The sequence below is a fragment of the Danio rerio genome, chromosome 23 (assembly GCF_049306965.1).
Source record: "Danio rerio strain Tuebingen ecotype United States chromosome 23, GRCz12tu, whole genome shotgun sequence".
NCBI classification, from domain to species: Eukaryota; Metazoa; Chordata; class Actinopteri; order Cypriniformes; family Danionidae; genus Danio; species Danio rerio.
In genome coordinates, this window is record NC_133198.1 from 35,606,202 (window position 1) to 35,627,556 (window position 21,355).

The 21,355-nt window shown below is 36.8% G+C and overlaps 1 protein-coding gene across 15 annotated transcripts in view; it reads right to left on the reverse strand.

The window, feature by feature from the left end:
• The window catches only part of plxna2 (plexin A2), a 775,253-nt gene that overhangs the window by 87,904 nt on the left and 665,994 nt on the right, over positions 1–21,355 (reverse strand). For all 15 annotated transcript variants that reach the window (XM_073939239.1, XM_073939238.1, XM_073939236.1 and 12 more), the window contains 4 exons: positions 15,022–15,139; positions 8,943–9,079; positions 7,511–7,678; positions 2,177–2,270 (listed from right to left, as the gene is read on the reverse strand). In XM_073939239.1, coding sequence (XP_073795340.1) covers positions 2,177–2,270; positions 7,511–7,678; positions 8,943–9,079; positions 15,022–15,139 — 517 coding nt within the window. The remainder of the gene's footprint in view (positions 1–2,176; positions 2,271–7,510; positions 7,679–8,942; positions 9,080–15,021; positions 15,140–21,355) is intronic.

The window sequence follows — 21,355 nt, forward strand, 5'->3', positions numbered from 1 at the left end:
TACTTTCGAAAATCACGATCGCAATATATATGTCCATGCCTAATATCCAATGGCCAGAAAGTGGTTAATTTTTTTATAAATTGTTAAAATGTTGGTATTTGTTATGCAGCAAGCCCAGAGATTGTTGTGTACACTATGACTTTGTATAAAATGAACTTTAATGTGTGATATGAATAAAAAGTGATCATAAATGAATATTTTCTCAACTCAAGTGAGTGGCGGCTGGGACCCGGAAACAGTATTACATACGTCACCAACATGTTACCACTTAACAAGTAGATATGCGGAGCAAGTTTTACCTTCCCATACTCATAAATTTCCGGTGAACGGTTAATGTGACTTTTTTCCCATTTAATATGGTTCCTTTTACAGCATTGATGTTGTAATGTAATTAAAATATAATCAGTAAAATAGACTTTAGCATTTATTTAGTTGTTGAAGCGTAAAACGAAACAAAAGGCTCTCACGCGCCCTTAAGAATCTTGCTGAAACTCGAGAACAGTTCATCAAACTGTGCTGGGCTCAGTCTGAAGCAGTCTGAAAGCTTCTATCATCCAGGTACAGTTTCTGGAGGAGTTGATGAACTCACAGAGCTGCGTGCACCTCTGAAAGGATTTAGTGGACTCAGACATGGCGCACAACCAACACACGCTGTTTGTCAGCCTTTCTAAAGCACATAAACCCAGCTCACCAGGCAGATAGAAGCCCATGACATAATCCGCATTTATTGTGAAGTGAATTTAACGGTTGATTTGAAGGTTGTATGTTACCAAAAATGTTCATGCATTTATTTACGCGCAAATACCGCAATTTATTCACGTGTGCTGTGTCTTGTGTGGGTCTTGTCTTGAACAGGTACATTTGAATTCGAATTCACTACATGACTTTTAGAAAAAAGTATGTTCTATATTGTGTGAATGTGAGTAATATGAATGAAACCTGGATGTACTATATCCACCGTTTGTCATTATCAAGTGACCTACACGCTTCAGTAGTGTCGCTTCACTCCCATTTATTAAGTCTCTAGTTTGGCATCATAAGATAACTTAGATTCTTGTCAGATTCTCGCCAAAAGTAGCAAGACATTCGGGTACTTCTCGCTTGCTGCTTTTCACATACTATGAATTCGGACATACAGTACTCTTCAGCTTGCATGCTGCTTTTAGCATACTATATAGTATAGAAGTGTGCAATTTCAGATGCAGCCATACCAACTTCTGGTTCATGCGATGTGGCGCAGTACATGTGTATTTTTCAGCGCTAGAGAGCGTGCATTACTCGTATTTTTTTCTTTTTTTTTTTTATCAAATAATACAATAGAAGACAGAAGATGCTACTGGCTATCCCATCTTCTTGTCTGACCGGAAAAAAGCAGAAAAAAAATACTATTCCATTAATTAAACTCGGACCTCCTGCAGTGGCGAGCAAATTGAATTCATACCGACTCCCCAACCCTGGGGCTTTTATTATTTTTTCATTATTTTCAGGACGTATTTATGCTGACCAAGACATTCTATCTGCAGCTCGTCCTCTTTTGAAACCCATTAACCATTTACCTGCCCAGTATCCACCTAGTATAGCACCTCGCACGAATGTGTACAGTACTGTGTGTATGAAGGATTCTGCAAATAATGCCCAACAAATTCCAGTTCTGCAAAGGTGGTACAAGCCCAGTAAAATGCTCAAATTAAATGCCTCATCCGCACCACTTTGCGCAGACTGAATAATTCAGCAGGGTACTTAGTGGAAATTACAGATACACAGCTTGAAAAAGAGGTCACGCAGAGGCTTGTGGGTAGGAGATATATGAGATTTCTAGAGCTGTGGCTGTGAGTCACGACGGATCTCGCCTCCGTGGGTCAACAGAAAAGACAGAAATTAGTCTAATGCATCCCCTCCAAAAAAGCCAGCGCTCAGATTGTGCAATCCTCTCTCTTTTGAAAGTCATCGATAATTAACTCAAACCAGCAGACAAAGCATCCCACTTCTCAAGGTCACACATCTCTGAGGTCGAACTGATACGATTGGGTTTCATGGCAGCGGCCCTGGTGAGATATCAGCTCACGAGAGAGAGCAGTTCTCCCAGAAGCCCCCTGAGCTCAGGTAACTTGAGGTCGTATCAAAAGTGAGGGCGGATAATTGAGCAAGCGCCGATAACGCAAATGAAGCTACTCACGTTTACGGATTCCCGCCCGCCGTACTTGATCCGAATCCTCGGCTCCTGTATCACATCCAAGTTCGTCCCGGTCACCACCAGAGGTGTGTGTCCGCTGAAAAAAAACACAAACACACACAGCAAGGTATGAATGTGAATTGGGATAAATGCAACAGCAACAAAAAAAACTTTGACGCGGAAGAAACTCATCTACATTTAAATCAAACGCTGCCCTCAAAACTTGTTTCTTTGTGATGTGCGCTTAGAAGATAATACGCTTTTGAGAAGGTCCTGATTAGAGACGCTTTTAACCGTCTTCAGTAGATTTAATCAAACATACTAGATGTGTCTTTGAAAACACTAAAGGAAAAGAGTCCTGCTTAGCATTCTGGGAATGTTTTCTGTGGTTTGATAAAGAACAACAAAAGGGGCGAGTGTCTGGGAGTGGAGCTGTAGCTGGAGGTGTTTCAGTTGTTTACTCTTGAGCGCTTCATTAGCCAGGCGCCGCTCGTACAGGGTTCTGTTCGGTGTGGTTCAACAAATAAAGCATCGTGACCCCATCTACTGATGCCCTGGCGTGGGGCACTCGCCCACAGGAAGGAAAAATCACATTTGAGGTTCACATTTCTCACAAACAGCCATATAAAGAGATCTTAAAGGGATGGTTCATTTAAAATAATTGCCTTGATTTACTCACCCTCAAATGGTTTCAAATCATTATGAGTTTGTTTCTTTTGTTGAACACAAAAGAAGATATTTTGAAGAAAGCTAAAAAACCTAACTTCCATATAGGAAAAACAATATGGAGGTCAATAATTACAGGTTTTAGCATTCTTCAAAATATCTTTGTTTGTTTAACAGAAGAAGCAATCTCATTAAGGTTTGAAGCAAGTAAAGGGTGAATTAATTTTTGTGTGAACTAACCCTTTAATCTACTTACCCTTAAGCTGTCAAACATGTTGATTTTTTTATTATTTAGTAGGACAGCAAAGAGGATTTTTCAGAAACTCTTGTCCCCTGGTATATAATGGAAGTCAGTAGCTTCCATCACTTCGCAATTGAGGTAATAAAGATGTACACTACCAAAAGTCTTGTCGCCTATCCAAGTTTTAGGAACAACAAATAATAACTTGACTTCTGGTTGATCATTTGGAATCAGAATTGGCTTATATGAAAGGCAAAGGCCTCTAGATTACGCTTATTTTACCAAAATAAAATATGATCATGGTCTTGTTTTTTAATTACTTATTTAGGACAGTAAGGTTTGATTTTGCTGAGACAAAAGACTTGTCACTCAAAGGGGTGGTTCACTACGATGTCATATTTTAAATGTAAGTGTAATGTAGCTGTGTGAACATAAACAGCATCTCTAAATGTAAAAAGCTCAAAGTTCAATGCAAATCGAGACCTTGGTTTTTACAGAGTTAGCTGTAACGTTACAGCAGAGGGAGCTAAAATGCGTCCAAACGCCGCTATTTCCACAGAGCTCCGTCTGTTTCTGTATTTAGGCTTCCAAAGGACACGACACAAAGACAGAAGTGCTTACAGTTCAATATTAATTATGGTCCAGAGAATTATAAAATACACAGCAAGCATGATTTGACAAAACGCAGCTCCAGAATCTCTCCCAGTTCAGTGCTGGATTCGGTTAAAATCTTCTCAAAGCAGAAGCTGTGAGCTACAACCTGTAAGTGTATTTATTTGTTAAAATTGATCATGACATGTACAGTGTCTAGCGTTAACGGTATGCTGTAGCAACGATGTAAACAATGGGAAATGCTGTTTGCCAATGTAACCCCAAATCATGAGTTTTCTTTCATCAAACTTGACTGATTTCTGTGAGAATCTTGGGTCCATGCAGGTTCCAATAGGTCTTCTGGAGTATTTGTGATGATTGGGATGCAGTTCAACAGATGATTCATCAGAAAAATCGACTTTCTGCCACTTTTCCCAATGATCAACTAGAAGTCAAGAAATTATTTGTTGCTCGTACAATCGACAATAAGACTTTTGTCAGGTAGTGTAAAATCTATATATATATATATATATATATATATATATATATATATATATATATATATATATATATATATATATATATACATATATGTGTGTTCAGTTTGTTGCACAGAGTGATTGCATCGCATTGTCAGAAGCCCTTGCTATTATGATGTCTTTTCAATATACTTTTAAAAACTCAAAGTAGTACCCCTGACTGATTTTCATTATAGTATATAGATCTCAGAGGACAATGATTCCAGCTACAAATTGTCTTTACTCTTCTACTTTACAAAAAAGTCAACAGCATCTTGGATGGCTTGAGAGGTCAGAAAGGAAATTAAAAGGAAATTACCAATTTGAGTGAATTATCCCTTTAAATACAATGCAAACATTTCTTGTCTCATTCTACCAAGGAATTCAGCTATAAAATCTGCATTCTATTTTAGAGCTCTATAATCTTACAGGCAGTGAAGAATTTTTCAAACATGTTTGTCACTATCTGAGTTGTTAATTTGTTTGTTGAATGACATTGTCACTACTTTTAATTACAGCACTGTGTATATACAAATCATGATTTAGCACTGGAAGGTAAACAATTTACTTAGTGCTTACAAAACGTTATGATTTTCATGAACACTAAAGAAGATATTTCAAAGAAATCTAAAAACCTGTTATCATTGACTTTCATAGTAGGACATACAAATACTATGGAAGTCGGTGGTTATCAGTTTCCAGCTTTTTTCCAAATATCTAGAAAGAAAGTCAAACAGGTTTGGAATAAGTAAAGGGTGAGTAAATAGCTGAATTTTCAGTTTAGGGTGAACTTTCCCTTTAATTATAATTATTAGTCAAACACAAACCCTTGTTTTATTAATACGCTATAAAAGTCAATGGGTTTTAACATAGATTGGTTCCCATCATTCCTAAAAATATTGTCACACACACACAGTTCAAATTTTAAGTATACTGTACATTTAAGTCTTCAGAGCTATGAACAATAACCTTTGAGCAATATAATATTGCTGCTGGCTGACATGACAGTACATACGGTTCTTGTGTATCTGTGTGTTAGATCTGGAATGACAGAGACATTCTCTTTCCGCATTTACTCCAGCTTTCAGAGAACCCGTATCTCAGCATAACTTATACAATCATTCTCAGCACATTTCTATTTCAGTCTCATTTTTTGCTACTGTATATAATGAGTAGCACTTTGCCATGAATATGATATAGCTCTGAATAATCTGTCCAGATCTGTATAGTGAAATGTGAGAAAATCCCTTAAAGGAAGAGTTCATTCAAAAATTACAAATATCTTGTTTTATATACAATGGAAATGAAAGGATTCTTTTTTTTTTTTTTACATATCTTCTTTGATTTTTGGCAGAATAATCAAAATAATGAGGATGTGAAAATTACAGAATATTCTTTTTGGGATGAAACATCCTTTTTAGGATGTAGTCATTGTAGAATTTAAACAGTATGAAAGGTACAACTGGGAATGAAAAGATTCGAGAGCTCATATTATATGACACTTGGAAAGTAAACATTTCAAATTTCTTCATTCATTAATTTTTCTTTTGCTTAGTCTCTGATTTATCAGAGGTTGCCACAGTGGACTGAACCGCCAACTATTCCAGCACATGTTTTACGCAGCGGATGGCCTTCCAGCCGCAAGCCACCCATACACTCTTGAATCCACACATTAAGGCCAATTTAGTTCAACCAATTAACTTATAACACATGTCTTTGGACTATGGGGAAAACCGGAGCACCTGGAGGAAACCCACACAAACACAGGGAGAACATGCAAACTCCACACAGACATGCTAACTGGCCCAGCCGGGACTCGAACCAGCGACCTTTTTGCTGTGAGGCGACAGTGCTAACCACTGAACCACCGTGTCCCCCAGTTTTAAATGATGATTATGATTTAAAAATGTAACTTCTAGGTCAGTAAGCAAAAAAATAAAACAAAACAAATTATGATACTGACCATGTGACTGGTCAGATGTGCATGTTTTAAGTAATTTAAATGATCAGTTTAACTTTTCTTAAAGGGATAGTTCCCCCCAAAATTAAAGTTGTAAATTATTTATTCACCTTTTACTTATTTCAAAGCTTTATAAGTTTTCTTTCTTCTTTTTTTATTCAACAAAATAATATTTTTAAAAATGTTGAAAACCTGTAACCATTGACTTCCATAGCATTTGCATTTTTTACTATGAATGTCACAAGTTACATGTTTTTCAGCATTCTTTAATATATATTATTTTCTTTTCAACAGATCAAAGAAATAAATAGAACTTTAAAACCACACAAGAATGAGTATATTTTAGTTTTCGGGTGAATTATTTCTTTCATTTTTATGCTAAGAACAATAGATTTCTTCATACTATGCAATGGATTTTTTTGGGCAAAATGAAAATCAAGAATTTCTTTTAAAATCTTAGAAGTGTTTTAAAAAATTGCTTTAGCTTCACAGACCCATCTACATGATTGCCCTGACATGATGTAAATCCTTTTTATTTTTAAAGTCTTTTTCAAGACAAAGAACTTTATCTGAATGCAAGACAGCTGCTTATTCATTTTCCCACATAACACAACACACGTCCTTGAACAAAGCTGCTGAACTCCATTTATGAGATCAATTCCTCTTAGGATTGTGCCTGATATCCATTCAAATGTACACTACTGGTCAAATGTTTGGGGTCAGTTTTTTTTCTTTTTTTTATTCTGCTCATCAAGGCAACATTTATTAAATATAAAAAACTATTGGATTGTTAAAGTGCTTTTTTATTGTATGTAGTTTCAAATTAATTATTACTCCAGTCATTATTGCTTTTATTACTAATATTAGTAATAATATTAATATTAATAATAATATTAATAACAATAATAATAATAATAATAATAATAATAATAATAACAATAATAATAATAATAATAATAATAATAATAATTATTATTATTATTATTATTATTATTATTATTATTATTATTATTATTATTATTATTATTATTATTAATGATAATATTAGAGTGATTTCTGAAGGATTATGTGACCCCTCAGTCTTCAGAGTAATGAAGCTGAAAATTCCTCTTTAAATTCACTTTAATAAATGATTAAATTAAATTATGAACTACTTTTGAACAGTTTTTTAGTGAGTAACATTTCACAATTGTACCATTTGTACTGTCTTTGATTAAATAAACACAGCCTTGGTGAGCAGGATAAGCTTATTTTAAAACATTTAAAAAAAAAACCCTCTGACCCCAAACTTTCAACCGGTAGTGTATCTACACAGCTCTCTATAATCCAGCACTAAAGCAATGCACCATCATATATGTTACCTTGCGATGCTCCATTCCGGCTCGATTCGCTGAACAGTGGGGTCGTCTATATACTCAAAAGCCAGGATGTCTCGAACTTGGGCGCGATCCACACTCACGCTGATCTGAACCGAACCCACGCCCGTCAGAGATGGTGCAGAGTAACACACAATCTCTGTCATAGTTCGTCTGAGGACAAACAAAAGCCGATACAAACCAATCAGACCACCAGGTCTTTATATCAGAAGGCTAGACATGCTGTTCAGACACACTATATATGAACAGTGCTTGTGGGCGGCCCTCTGCTCTTTTCAATTGCAGTCTTTTCTCTGAAAGTGCTACCCATGGAAAGTGAGCATTAGTCATTCACTGCAGCATATTAGTGTGCGATAAGCTGCTTCTTATTGCAGCACCAACAGGAACACATCATCCTTCCATAGGAACACAGAGGAAAGCAAGAATCTGCAATTAGCTGCTATCGCATTAAAAGCGGTCTTGGGCCTTTAAGTGGTACAATCATCTTTAAATTGAGATCCCCGGAGAGAGTGTGAAATAAGGGGCAGATATAGGAAGAAGTCAAGCAGGGGGTATGATATTTACATATAGAAGTGTGCTGTGAAAATTAGAGGAGGAGGAGGCAGAAATAAAGTTGGATAGGGAGATGTAGAGGAATATTAACGACTTTATTGCAGAAAGTTATAGACAATGCAAATACCTAATGGGTTGCCATGCTGTATAGTACAGTAATGTCTAAACATGTTCCTAGAGGGCCAATGTCCTGTATATTTTAGTTCCAACCCCAATTAAACAAACCTAAACCAGCTAATCAAGCTCTTTCTAGGTATACTAGAAACCTCCAGGCTGGTTTGTTGAATTAAGTTGGAGCTAAACAATGCAGGACACCGGCCCCCCAGGACAGAGTTTGGACACCCCTGGTATAGTACAATATAGTTTGATTCGTTATGAGTAACTCTGATTAGCCACAGCTAATAATACCTTTACTTGGTAGCTGTAAGCGGTACAGTTTCAGACAGTGGAAATGGAAGTCATTGCATGTACTGTACTGTAACTGAAACGTATCACTCAGTGGAAATGAGCCACAATTAGCCAATCACATAGCAGCAAATCAATGAATCTTAATTTGTGCAGCATTATGGTGGTAGGGTCAGAATTTGGTGTAAAAACCATGAAAAGTTTGATCTATCCTGCCTTGTGTCAACATGTCAGCCCAAAGGTGGTGGTGTCCTGGTGTGGGGTTATAATTTGTGGGCACACTATGGGTCAGGAGAACCCACCAAAGCTGAAATCATCTCAAACTTGACTCTTGTATGGCTGGTATTAGCAAGTTGTAACTAGTAAAGTTGGCAATAACTAAATATAAACTGTATTGTTATTATTGGTATTATTTTAGAAGTTTTCATTTTATGCCATAGAAAAAAAGTTTGATTCTTACTCGTAAAACTCGCAGGTCTGGTTCCCAAAAAGCACAGTGACACTGCTGCCTGCTCCCAGGTTTTCCCCCATTATGGTTACTTTTGTTCCTCCAGATTCCGGACCACGACTGGGAGACAAACCTGTGACCGATGGCATCTGCAAAGACAGAAAGAAAAAATAGACTATCAGAATATATGTAAAGAACTATCAGCCAATACTACTCCTGTCTTCAGTCTTACATGACACTTAAACAGTAATTCTAAAATGCTCATTTGATGCTTAAGAAAGATTATTGTGATCAGTATTAGCGATGCACCAAAGTTGTGGCATTTCTGATTTTCACCCAAAAGAGAAAAACGCCAAATACATACCAGTATGAAAGTTTTTTTTGCAGTTTTTGTATTCGTGTATGCTTTTTCAGATCTCAAATTCTCTTGCGATTGCCATTCACGCCTGCTGTTCTCGTGAAATCCACTAGAGGCCGCTATTGACTGACTGACTGAAAGTGTTTTTAAAGGCAATTGACTGCTTGACTTTTACCACGTTTTCAGATTTTACAACATTCTCACCCTGTTATTTACTCGTTTATTATATTTTTTGCCTTTTGTTTTTGTTTGACCTGCTTTCTAGAACCGTTCCTCTCCGGATTTAAACCCCGAAATCGTGGTCAACTCTTTTCTGCAACTCAAGTCCGCCAACGTACATGTCGAGCTACTAAGCAAACTGTTAAAAGCGGAAAAGCCCTCCACATGGAGATAAGTGGTCAGCTGGTAGCGCAAAAAGAAACACACCTACCCCATAACACTCTTTTAAAGACGAAATGCAGCCAAATGTAGCTCCAGCTACATAATTTGTGCTCTCCGAAAATGTATATGGGGCTACTTTTTCACAATAAGCCTGTGTTGAAATGAAGGGTTATGCTTCGCCGCAATGTCTAAGAATGTTTTCACTCTCCCTCCAGCTGTGGCTCCTCCAATGTGCGTCAGACATTGAAATCAGTGTGCTATTAAACCCCGTCATTTCAATGCACTAGGCGAAAAAGGCATGTATATTGCTGCATTGACTAAACCAAAGAAAATAGCAGAATCAAAATTTCGCATGAAGGGTATATTTAATATTTAGTTAATATTTAGTTCTGCTTATGCATGAACTGCACATGCTCACCAGAAAAGCATTCAAGTCCACTCAAATAACACGCCAACAGGACATTTCTATGTAGTATAAATGGCAACACAGTTAAACTGACACCTCTCAACTGTCAATAAGATGCGGCTGTTTTATTGGACTGTGTTTTTAAAATTATTATAATCTAAATTATTGAGTAAAATTTTAAAAAGTCCCAATAAAATATTAAATAACTATTGCAAAGGTTTTTTGATAATGGTTTTTGACCAAGTGCATCTACAATTTTCCATTTGGCCCAGAATATTCATTACAGTGCACCTCTAAATTGGTATTTATTTATATTTATTCTTTGATTAAATAATTGCTAAATATTTAATCATTCTATATATGAAGTACTGTCATTTTGATCAAATTAATTTATTTCTTTCATAAAAAACAACATTATTTTCACATGAAAAGAAAACTTGCTGCTTGTGACACAGAAATGACACAGCGCTGCAGCTTCCTCGATCAGCCGAAGACGAGCATGTTTTGAATCCGAATCGGTCTACATGTGGGTGGCTTTTCCACAAAAGACAGCCAACGTCTGTAAATAACAACTGTCCTTCATGAGTCTCATACGCCTTCTGCTCCGCTCGCAAATAAAGAGCACACGCAACAAAGAAAATGCCATTTCCAGCCTTGTCAGAGTGATGCGAGCTCATGAAAGGCACGTCTGAGGAGAAATAAAAGCCTTTTAAAAAAAACATCGAACATAAACTCTCTAGTTCCCCAGTCCTCCTCGGTTTAGTGTACACAGGGACTGCAAGCGGCAGATGGAGAAAACTGAAAGAGACAGCTCTGTGTCTTAAGAAAGCAGATGAAACGGCTGGCGGTCGACTTCACACGTGCACAGACTAAAAAATGAATTAACACCAATTTGGGTCTCGCCTCTCATTGTTCTACAACTGGTGGGCCGCTCAGGGACTTCATGATGTCCGACAACATTTTCTGAGATAACATGCTGCTTTTATACTGTACAAATGCATGTGTACAAATGTATACAGAAAGTGGCTGTAATACAGCGGTGAAAAAAAGTATTGAACACGTCATGTTTTTCCCTGGGAATAATATTTCTAAAGGAACTGTTGACATGGAATTGAACCAGATTTTGGTAAAAAAAAAAAAAAAAACAATACAAACATAAAAATAAAATCAAACCCCAAAAAATCTGATAAATGAGTTACAGTATGTGTATTAACAATGGAATGACACAAGGAGCAAGTACTGAACTACTAAAAGGTAAATAAGACTTTACTGATTTGATGGCAGCTTAAAGACGCCTCTCATATGGAGAATGAAGTCAAATGCATTGTGTTATAGTCACCAGCGATCTAGCCACTGCGGATCGCTGGAGAACTACACACATGCCACATTTACAAACTACAACTCCAAGCATGCACCTCGCACACACCGGTTCCTGCTTCACCTGGATTACACACACACACAAACAATCGGAGAATCAGAATAAACTGATTACATGGAGTTTAAAAACAGCACAGACACACACATCAGGGCTGAGTTTTGTTTTACTGTTAGTGGACATTACGATGCATCCTTGCATTTCCTATTCGACCTTTTGCTTTGTACCTTTGTTTACATAGTTTGCCGTCTGGTCCGTTCTCTTTGCCTGTGACCTGACTACTCTTTTGCTTCACCCGAATGCACTTGTTTGCTCCTGTTATTGATCTTTGCCTGTCTGACTATCCTCTGTTGAATAAATACTGTACGTGGATGGTCAATTCCGTTGTCAGTATCCGTCCATGACACATTGCTCAGGTGTAAGCTTTTCACAGACTTCAACAGAGTGTAAAAATCTTGATAGTTCTGTGGGTCTCGTCTAGCAGATCTGATCTTTACTTTGTAGTTTCTATTGGGTTCAAGTTAGGTGATTGGCTGGGCCATTCTAAGGCTTGATTTTCTTTTTCTGAAAGCATCTGAGAGTTTCCTTGGCTGTGCTTTGAAATGTCCACCCTGGTTTCACTGTTATCATTCTGATAATGTACAGTAGATGTTGGACTAAAGCAGCTAATATTAATTTACACTGACAAATGGAAGAGGACTGCTGAATAACTACTGAGATTTCAGCTGCTGTCTGGGCTTTCAATGCCTTTCTACATCTTTCTCCCTTCATGTGTTCAATACTTTTTTCCTGTGTCATTTCATTTTATGACACATAACTTAATTTGCAAACTAATTTGTTTTGTTTTCTTTGCATACAAAGATTTCTTTGGCTGTTACCAAAATCTGGTGCAAAATTCAAGTCAACAGCACCTTCAGAAATATGTTTTCTGAAAGAAATGGTGACATGTTCAATACGTATTTCCCCCACTGTATAAACAGCTCCCCTAATTAGAAAAGCCTGTTCATTGTGGTGGTATGGATGATTGTTTGCTTTTAGTGTGTGTGTGAATGCTGCTGTTGATTATCTATTAACCCCAGGCCGGCAGTTGGGTGTTTGGGACAGGTGTGCAACAGTCCCCACAGGTGTGACAACATGGCAACCATCCTCCATCCTTTGATTTGCTTAATGGCTTTTATTGTCTCCCTGTTCAATATGCACTCCCTGTGGTGTTTCGTCTTCATAATCACTCAATATTTTAATAACCGAAAAACAAGTTCTATTATGCTGACGAGAGCTGCGCTTCTTAACGCAGAAAGCAGGGCTGCCGTTTTACCAATAACAATGACGCACACACACAGCGGCAATCTGTAAATTAGCAAGTTTTTACGGCACATCTCGAGTCTTTTGTGCTTGACGAGTGCATTAGTTCAATAAACACGCTTTTCTTTTAATGTCTTGGTGAATATTTGTGTAAATAATGCTATTAACCGCTAATCGGCAGCATCGTTTAAGAGGACAGACAAAAATAGTACTTTAAAAAGCACTAAATAGAACAATTAGCTGATAAAAATGTCACGCCAGCCATAAAAAAAGGTTATTTTATTGACCTTATGGCTTTTAATGACTTTTCATTTGCATGGAGACAGTTTCCACACATTAATGGGGTGATTTCCTAAAGAACTCTTTGGACAGATACAAACTACTGATATTTAAATACATAAATATAATATGCTAATGTACTCCTTTTGCTGCCAGATTTTGCTGTAAAAATAGAAGGCTTACAGACTTTAGGCTCTGCCTAAAACCGTGGATTGCAAAAGATTGATTGGGGTGCGTGTTTACAGTTTGGGAGCCTAAAAATAAAACATATGCATAGTGCCGTAGTGGCATGAACACAATTACAGAGCATCATTCAAGATTTCTAACAGTCAGAATGATATTATTTGCTAATTATGGAGAAAGATATGTTAACACATTTTTAAAGATACAGTTTAATAACTAATTTCTAATAACTAATTATTATTCTTGTGCATGATGACTACACAATATTTAACTAGTTATTACTAGTTACTGCAAGATATTAGTATTCAGTTTAAAGTTCAATTTAAAGGCTATCTTAATTATGAAATCTGGACTTTACTAGAACTATGTTAAGCTGCTTTGAAACAAACTACGGCTTTAAAAAGCATTATATAAATAAAAATGAACAGAATTTAGTTGATTTAGGTTAACTAGGCAGGTGACCTTAAATTGACCTTAAAAATCATTATTATACACTCACGGCCACTTTATTAGGTACACCTTACTAGTACCGGGTTGGACCCTCCCTTGTCTTCAGAACTGCCTTAATCCTTCGTGGCATAGATTTAACAAGGTACTGGAAATATTCCTCAGAGATTTTGACATATTGACAGGATAGCATCACGCAGTTGCTGCAGATTTGTTGGCTGCACATCCATGATGCGAATCTCCCGTTCCACCACATCCCAAAGATGCTCTATTGGATTGAGATCCGCTGACTGTGGAGGCCATTTAAGTACAGTGAACTCATTGTCATGTTCAAGAAACTAGACTGAGATTATTTGTGCTTTATGACATGGCGCGGTATCCTGCTGGAAGTAGCCATCAGAAGATGGGCACACTGTGGTCATAACCTGGTGTAGTTTTCTGCCGCTGTAGCCCATCCGGCCTCAAGGTTGGATTTGTTCTGTGCTCAGAGATGCTCTTCTGCAAACCTCAGTTCTAACGGGTGGTTATTTGAGTTACTGTTGCCTTTCTATCAGCTCGAACCAGTCTGACCTCTGGCATCAACGAGGTATTTGCGCCCACAGAACTGCCACTCAATGGATATTTTCCTTTTTCGGACCATTCTCTGTAAACCCTAGAGATGGTTGTGCATGAAAATCCCTGTAGATCAGCAGTTTCAAACCACCCCGTCTGGCACCAACAACCATGCCACGTTCAAATTCACTTAAATCACCCTTCTTCCCCATTCTGATGCTCAGGTTGAAATGCAGGAGATCATCTTGACCATGTCTACATGCCTAAATGCATTGAGTTGCAGCTATGTGATTGGCTGGTAAGAAATTTGCATTAAAGAACAGTTAGACAGGTGTACATAATAAAGTGGCCAGTGAGTGTATTTTACAAGAGGGATAATGCTTTTGAATATACAGTATAAATACACAGATGATCCTTATATTCAAAAATATAATTAGAAACATTAATGTAGACACTTATAAAATCTTTTTTGTGCATATAAATGGATGACTAATGAGAGATAGGGGACGTACGAGAAGAAAGTCAGTGCAAAAAAAGTCTTTGTTCCTAAAAAGTAGCTGTGAACAGTTGAGGTTCACTATGCTGAGCTCTGAGTCACTTCCTCTGATTTGACATTTTCGCTGTTAAAGCGCTTCAGAGAACAAAGCAACCTCAGCAAAGCCCACCTGTCCAAAGGCATAAGATCACAGTGACCCGCAACTTCTCTTCAATGGACCAACTAAAGCCCAATTTAATAAACCCAAAACAACGGGCAGGTTCAGCATTGCCTCACTGCATTATTCAGAAGTAGCAGAACTCGAGGTCTTACCACAAAGGAATAGAGCTGAGAAGAGCGAGTCTGGAGCTCCGGTTTACACTCCCCTACACACAAATGGACCGGTCCGGCTTTACTGTCCACTGGAGCTGCATCCATTTCACATACAATCCTGAAAAAAAAAAACAAGAAACATACAAACATTCAACCCTTTGATTCATATTTTGTTTCGTTTTAAATTATGTATTGCACCTTCGGTTTGGAGAACTTCCATTCAAAAGAAATGGACAAAATAGGGTAATAATACTGAATAATAATGTAGCATAAATAATTCATATATGAAGGGAAAACTGAGTAAGGGGTGTTTTGGCTTTATGCTTTATTTTTAGTCATCTTAAAATATATACAGTTGAATTCAAAATTATTAGCCCCCCTATAATTTTCAAAGAAGTTCCTATAATATTTATTTCTTATTGAGTCTTATTTTTTATTTTTATTTTAAAAAAGCAGTTTTGTTATATTTTTTTAACTATTTGAAGGTCAATATAATCTAGCCCCCTTAAACTTTTTTCCCCCGATTGTCGACAGAACAAACTTCTTTTGTTCAGTAAGTTTCCTTCCTTAAGTCTTTCCAAACTTAAGTCTTTAAATTGCATTTTAAGCTCACTACTAGTATCTTGTACAATACATAGAAGAATTGTGTACCGACACTGTCATCATGGCAAAAGTAAAAAAATATGAAGAAATGAGTTATTAAAACTATTAAAGTATGTTTTAAAATGCTTTGGAATTAAAAATTCTGTTAAACAATAATTGTGAAATTGTTACAATGGCTGGACGTGGACATGGAGTTGAGGATCCAATTGGAGTTGATTAAGAGAATCGTCTTAGAAGCAAAGGTCGAAACAGGAACAAACAGGAGCATATAGATAATCCAAAGTGTGGTCAATAAACAGGCAAATGTTCGGTACAGGCGGCAAACAACACAAACAAAGAAACAAAGCAAAGGGTCAAACACGGCAAGGCAAGGTAGGGGAAAATGTGTCGTAATGCTCACTTAATATTTTACCAAGACTCAGCAATGGTATGTCTGTGTGTGCTTAGTTTATAGTTCTTGAAATCAGTCCATAATGACCTTCTTGCTGTGAGTGTAATCAGTGGGAATCAGGAACTGGTGTGTGCGAGGTGCATGCTGGGAGTTGTAGTTTGTTAATGTGTATAGTTCTCCAGCGCTCCGCAGCAACCAGATAGCTAGTGATCATAACAGAAATATTATTTAAATAATTACAATTTCACAGGAGATCTAATATATATATGGTCGGCTGAATTTCATCTGTTCATTCTAATAAGCTGCCTTTTAATATTGGATGAACTGATTTTTTGGTACTACCAAAACTCACGCAAAGCATCATGGTGGGTATAGGAAAACCGCTGGGTAAGCTATATTTTTAATCTTAGCTTGAATGAAGTCACCCAAATGTATGGATATCACCCACATTGCTTCAGGTCCATCCCTGGATTGACTTCAGACTGAGGAGGCAAAGCATTGGAAGTCATCTCTACTCCTGCCGAGTGATCAGTATGCGACTCTTCCTCTCTCTGCATTGATTTCCTCTTGATCTCAATGTAATTTTTGCTTTGGTTCCTTGATTGCTTTAGCGCACACATTCCATTAGCTGAATTGACAAGGCCGCCCTACGGGACCAGCGATGCGGAGACACTTCTGCTGCAGCAAAACCAGATGTTCCTGCAGGTTCTACACTGCGTAATGGGGATTCTACAATTATAGGCACTTTTGGGAAATGAACTTCCTGAAACATAGCTTTCACTCTAGGTTATTTCAGGTGCACACAAATATTTCAGTTAGATGGTGGACATCTAAACCTTACAGGAGGGTTTTGTCATTTTGTACTACATTTTTTTTATATAAGATAATTTGGAAGGTGTGATTTCTGACAAATAATAACTTATGTATTTTATCTTTTAGCATTTGGAAATGGAAAGGACAAAAAAAACAATGACTCTGGCTTGCAAATTAACGCAAGTTTCTTTCACCAGCATTTGATGTATCCTAAACAGTATATGGACAATTAAAAAAAGTAGTAATTAGCATAATTACACAAAACTACAAAACAATAATTTAATAAAAATCCTTTACTTCATTTTTTCTTTTTTTTAGAAATAAAATATCCAAAAATAAATAAATTATTATATAAAATAGATAATATGACATCATTACTGTATATTCATTCATTCGACCACACAATATTAAAATTTTTACATCAATTAAGAAATTATTTTTTGGTGGAATAATTCAATCAGAACAAAGGAAAACATTTGTTAACAGCTATAATTTTATGTAAAAAAAAAGATCTAAATTACAATATTTTTATTTGAAATTTGGAAGAAGTGTTAACATTTTACTGAAAACATACCTAATAAATTAATTTGTATATATATATTCATACAACAGTTAGTTCTCGAATCTAATTGGCTGATAGTCGTGTGATATTCCTGTAGTAACAGCACTCGTACAGCCTCTTCACCCTTGTGTATTACTCCACCCACTTAGAGTGACAGTAGAACAATAAAGTCACTACAATTTGACAAATATTGCAGCTATTGGACAACAAAATGTACTTTTAAGGCTTTTTTAGTCCATAATATAGTTGTTTAGATTGCATCTATGCAGCTTGTTGCAGGATACTACCTATTTTAAATATTTACAATTTCTGTGATACATCGCGTTGGCATTCATCAGCCTCTCATATTGAACAGAGCAAAGTCGATTGACGTTCCGCTGAAAGATGCAACAGAGGATTATAAGTCCTTAGGTGAAAAAAACTCAGCATAAATTTCTAACTACATCTGATCAAATCATGATGATAATCAAATCATCAAATATAATAATCTTGTATTTTGTAGCGCTGTATGTATACCATTGTAATCTGGTAGTGTTTGATTTGTTTTTCGGGGTTAATCATTGTGATCTCCAGATTGCAACAGAGAAATACTGAGAAATCTCTGTAGACTGATGACATTTCATAATCTTAAAATGTGAGCAAAATCAACTGATTTGTTTTTACATCAGAGATGCCCAAAGTAGGGACTGCGGGTCAAAGCTGGCCCATTGTAACCTTTGATTTAGCCCACCTTCCCATCTGAGAGGAGAGTGAAACTAGAAAGGATAGAAAGATAGTAAGATATACTGTTACTCGATGGATAGATGACTATACATAATACATCGAAGAGCGAATCAAGGCAAAAACTAGTGTAATTCCATTCTGTTTAAATGAGATTTTTTACTGTATTAAGTTAATAATAAAATAAATTTAAAAATACTGTATTAGTTATTATTAGTAATATAATATTAGTGAGTAATTACTTAAAATTAGTAATGATTTTAAATTAGTAACATAAAATTAGTATTAGAAATATAAAGCAATGCTTTCTTGTTATTTTTAAATATTATAAAATTAATTAGGAAATTACCCATGGAAACTATATTTACATTTGGCACACTAGCCTTAATCAAGTTAGGTTTTTGGCCCTTCATAAGAAAAAGTTTGAGAACCCCTGCTTTAGATATTATGCTAGAGAATCATTCAAATACTAGCTCTAAAGTGACATGGTGAATGAGCAATGGTTTCTGCTGTTCTGACGGTCCCCTGCAGATTTAAAGGAATGGCTGAAGAAAGTAGTTCCTCTTACAAAAGGGTTTTTAAGACTCTTAAACGCAATATCACACAGTGGAGTGTGTGTTATTGTGAGATATGGATGTGCATTGTCACTGGTGGCCTATATACAACCATAACGCACGGCTACTTTATATATAGGTGACACAGTGGCGCAGCAGTTAGTGCTGTCACCTCACAGCAAGAAGGTCGCTGGATCGCTGGTTCGAACTTCGGGTCAGTTGGTGTTTCTGTGTGGAGTTTGCATGTTCTCCCTGCGTTCGCGTGGGTTTCCTTCAGGTGCTCCGGTTTCCCCCACAGTCCAAAGATTTGCTGTACAGGTGAATTGGGTATAGGCTAAATTGTCCGTAGTGTATGAGTGTGTGTGTGTATGTGTGTGTGTGTGGATGTTTCCCAGAGATGGGTTTTATTACACTCAAAAAAAGATTTTTTTACACTCAATTGTTTTTGTTGCTTGTTCAAACTACTTATTTAAAATGAGCTGAAACAGAGCATTTCTTGAGATTTCATAGGAACAACTTTTATGTTTAATCCACTTACATTTGTGTTGGGACAACATAAATGAATTGTGTATAACCGTGATTTTTTTACAGTGTTTAATATAGAAATATATTATATATATATATATATATATATATATATATTATTATTTTTTTTTAAGTAACATAAACACAAGAAACGCCCATAAATGGCCACTGAACGCCCAACACAAATCAATAGAGAGTTATCATGCACTCTGATCAGGGAGCAGATCGATGTCTCTACATCACACAGTCTGATCAGGTATCTGCTTCACTGACGGGTGGCTGGATCAAATGACATAATAAAAACACAGAGGCCATTGACTGTCCCTCAGATGAAGTAAATATGAAACCGACATGAGAATTCTAATGTGAGCTGAAAGAGTGTGTGGAGGCGGCTGCTCTGCAATCGATGTTCAGTTGATATGGAGTGTTGGCATCATCAGGGATGACTGTCGGAGCACATGCGGCGCAGACGGCGTGATTGTGGGCGTGATGCGGCTTCCTGCGGTGAGTCTGACAGGCTCGGCAGACAGCGCTCACAGCTGTTCACAGCGCACATTATGCCCTCTCAATCACACAGACTGGAGGACTTTCAATTCTAAGGCAATTAAAGTTGGAAACAAGTTTAGATGTTCAATCACTGCTGCTGTTTAGTGCAACTTTTGGCTGGGGAGCTTTGCAAATTAGTTGGAAGATGCTATTATGACACCATTTTGTGTATGAAAAAAAAAAACTTTCATGAAAATTTTTGAGCGAGAGTGAAGAAGCAAGTGTTTTTTGATAATCAAAACTTTGTTTTGAAAAAACATAGTTTTTGTCATTTCCTTTGATAATATACAATAGATGTCTTATTAAAGAAATGAGGTAATGACCGTCACGTTCTAGAACTGGTTTCTCTATGCATATAATGAGATAAGACTTTGATTTGGGTAGTGATAGTTTCCTCTAGATGGAATTGTGTTATCGCAATATTGTATTAACAACTGATGTATGTGGAACATATTGATTGTACTGTAAATGGTAAGTTGCTTCAAAATGTTAATGCTAACAAGGCTGTGAGTTTGTCCAAACTAATTTTCAGGTTAAATTCCATATGAATTTTAATTCTATTGAACAGAGACTGCTATAACGAAATCATTTATAAGTTGAATTATGCAAACCATTAAAACTCTGGAATTTTTAAACTTGCGAAGAGTTCAGATGCAAAAACCTCTAAAAGCCATATGAAATTTTCTTAAAAAATTAGCATTTTTATCAGGCTCCTGTATGTAGGTTCAGTAATTTCAAGTTTACGGCACAGAATATACTTTTTAAAAAGTCTTTAAAATGAAATAACTCAACATAAACAAAGAAGTTTGAATAAATTGCTAATTTTCGATTGAAATTTCAGATGGCACTGGTTTTTACATCTGAACTCTTCATGTACATTTCTGCATAACACAGCAACAGCTAATCCAGGAGTGTCCAAACTTTGTCCTGCAGATTTTAGCTCCAGGACCGAGTTTGCCCACCCCTGAGCTAGACCAAGGGGTTGAGTTTGGGGTAGGGCCGTCTGTTTGCTTGACCAATTAAAGATGAGGTGAGTATTCTGGAAACCTGTTTGAAAACAAACATTATTCAAGATTGTAGCCGATTAGGAGCCATCTACACAGAACACGTCTCTGATCACGTGGGCCAACCTGAACTCCCTGGTTTCTCTCAAGTTTTTTTTCCTCTTCACTTTCGTCAATTGGTGAAGTTTGTTTCTCGCCTCTGTTGCTGCTGGCTTGATTGGTTCGCGACTTGTGGAGCTACGCATGGATGGATTTACTCTTCAGTGTTTGGACTTTCAGCAGAGAGAATTAAACCACGCTGAACTGAACTAAACTGAACCTCAACTCTGAAAACTGGACTGACACAGTTTCAATTTCACAGTTCAAAAGGCTATACAAATAATGAACTGAATTGAATCTAAAAATGCAAGACGCTATGATCAGTAACTTCCTTCGCCATGTTGCATTCAAACAAAATTGTCATGCCAACTTGCTGCTACAAACAGAAGCTTGTAATGTTTGCCCTGCCACTGCATTAATCTGATTGGTCAATTGTTTTGGATCAAGTCGAGGTTTTTTCAAATTGACACACAGTCAGGAAAATGTGACACTCTTGTGTGAATTGCTGCAAAAGGTG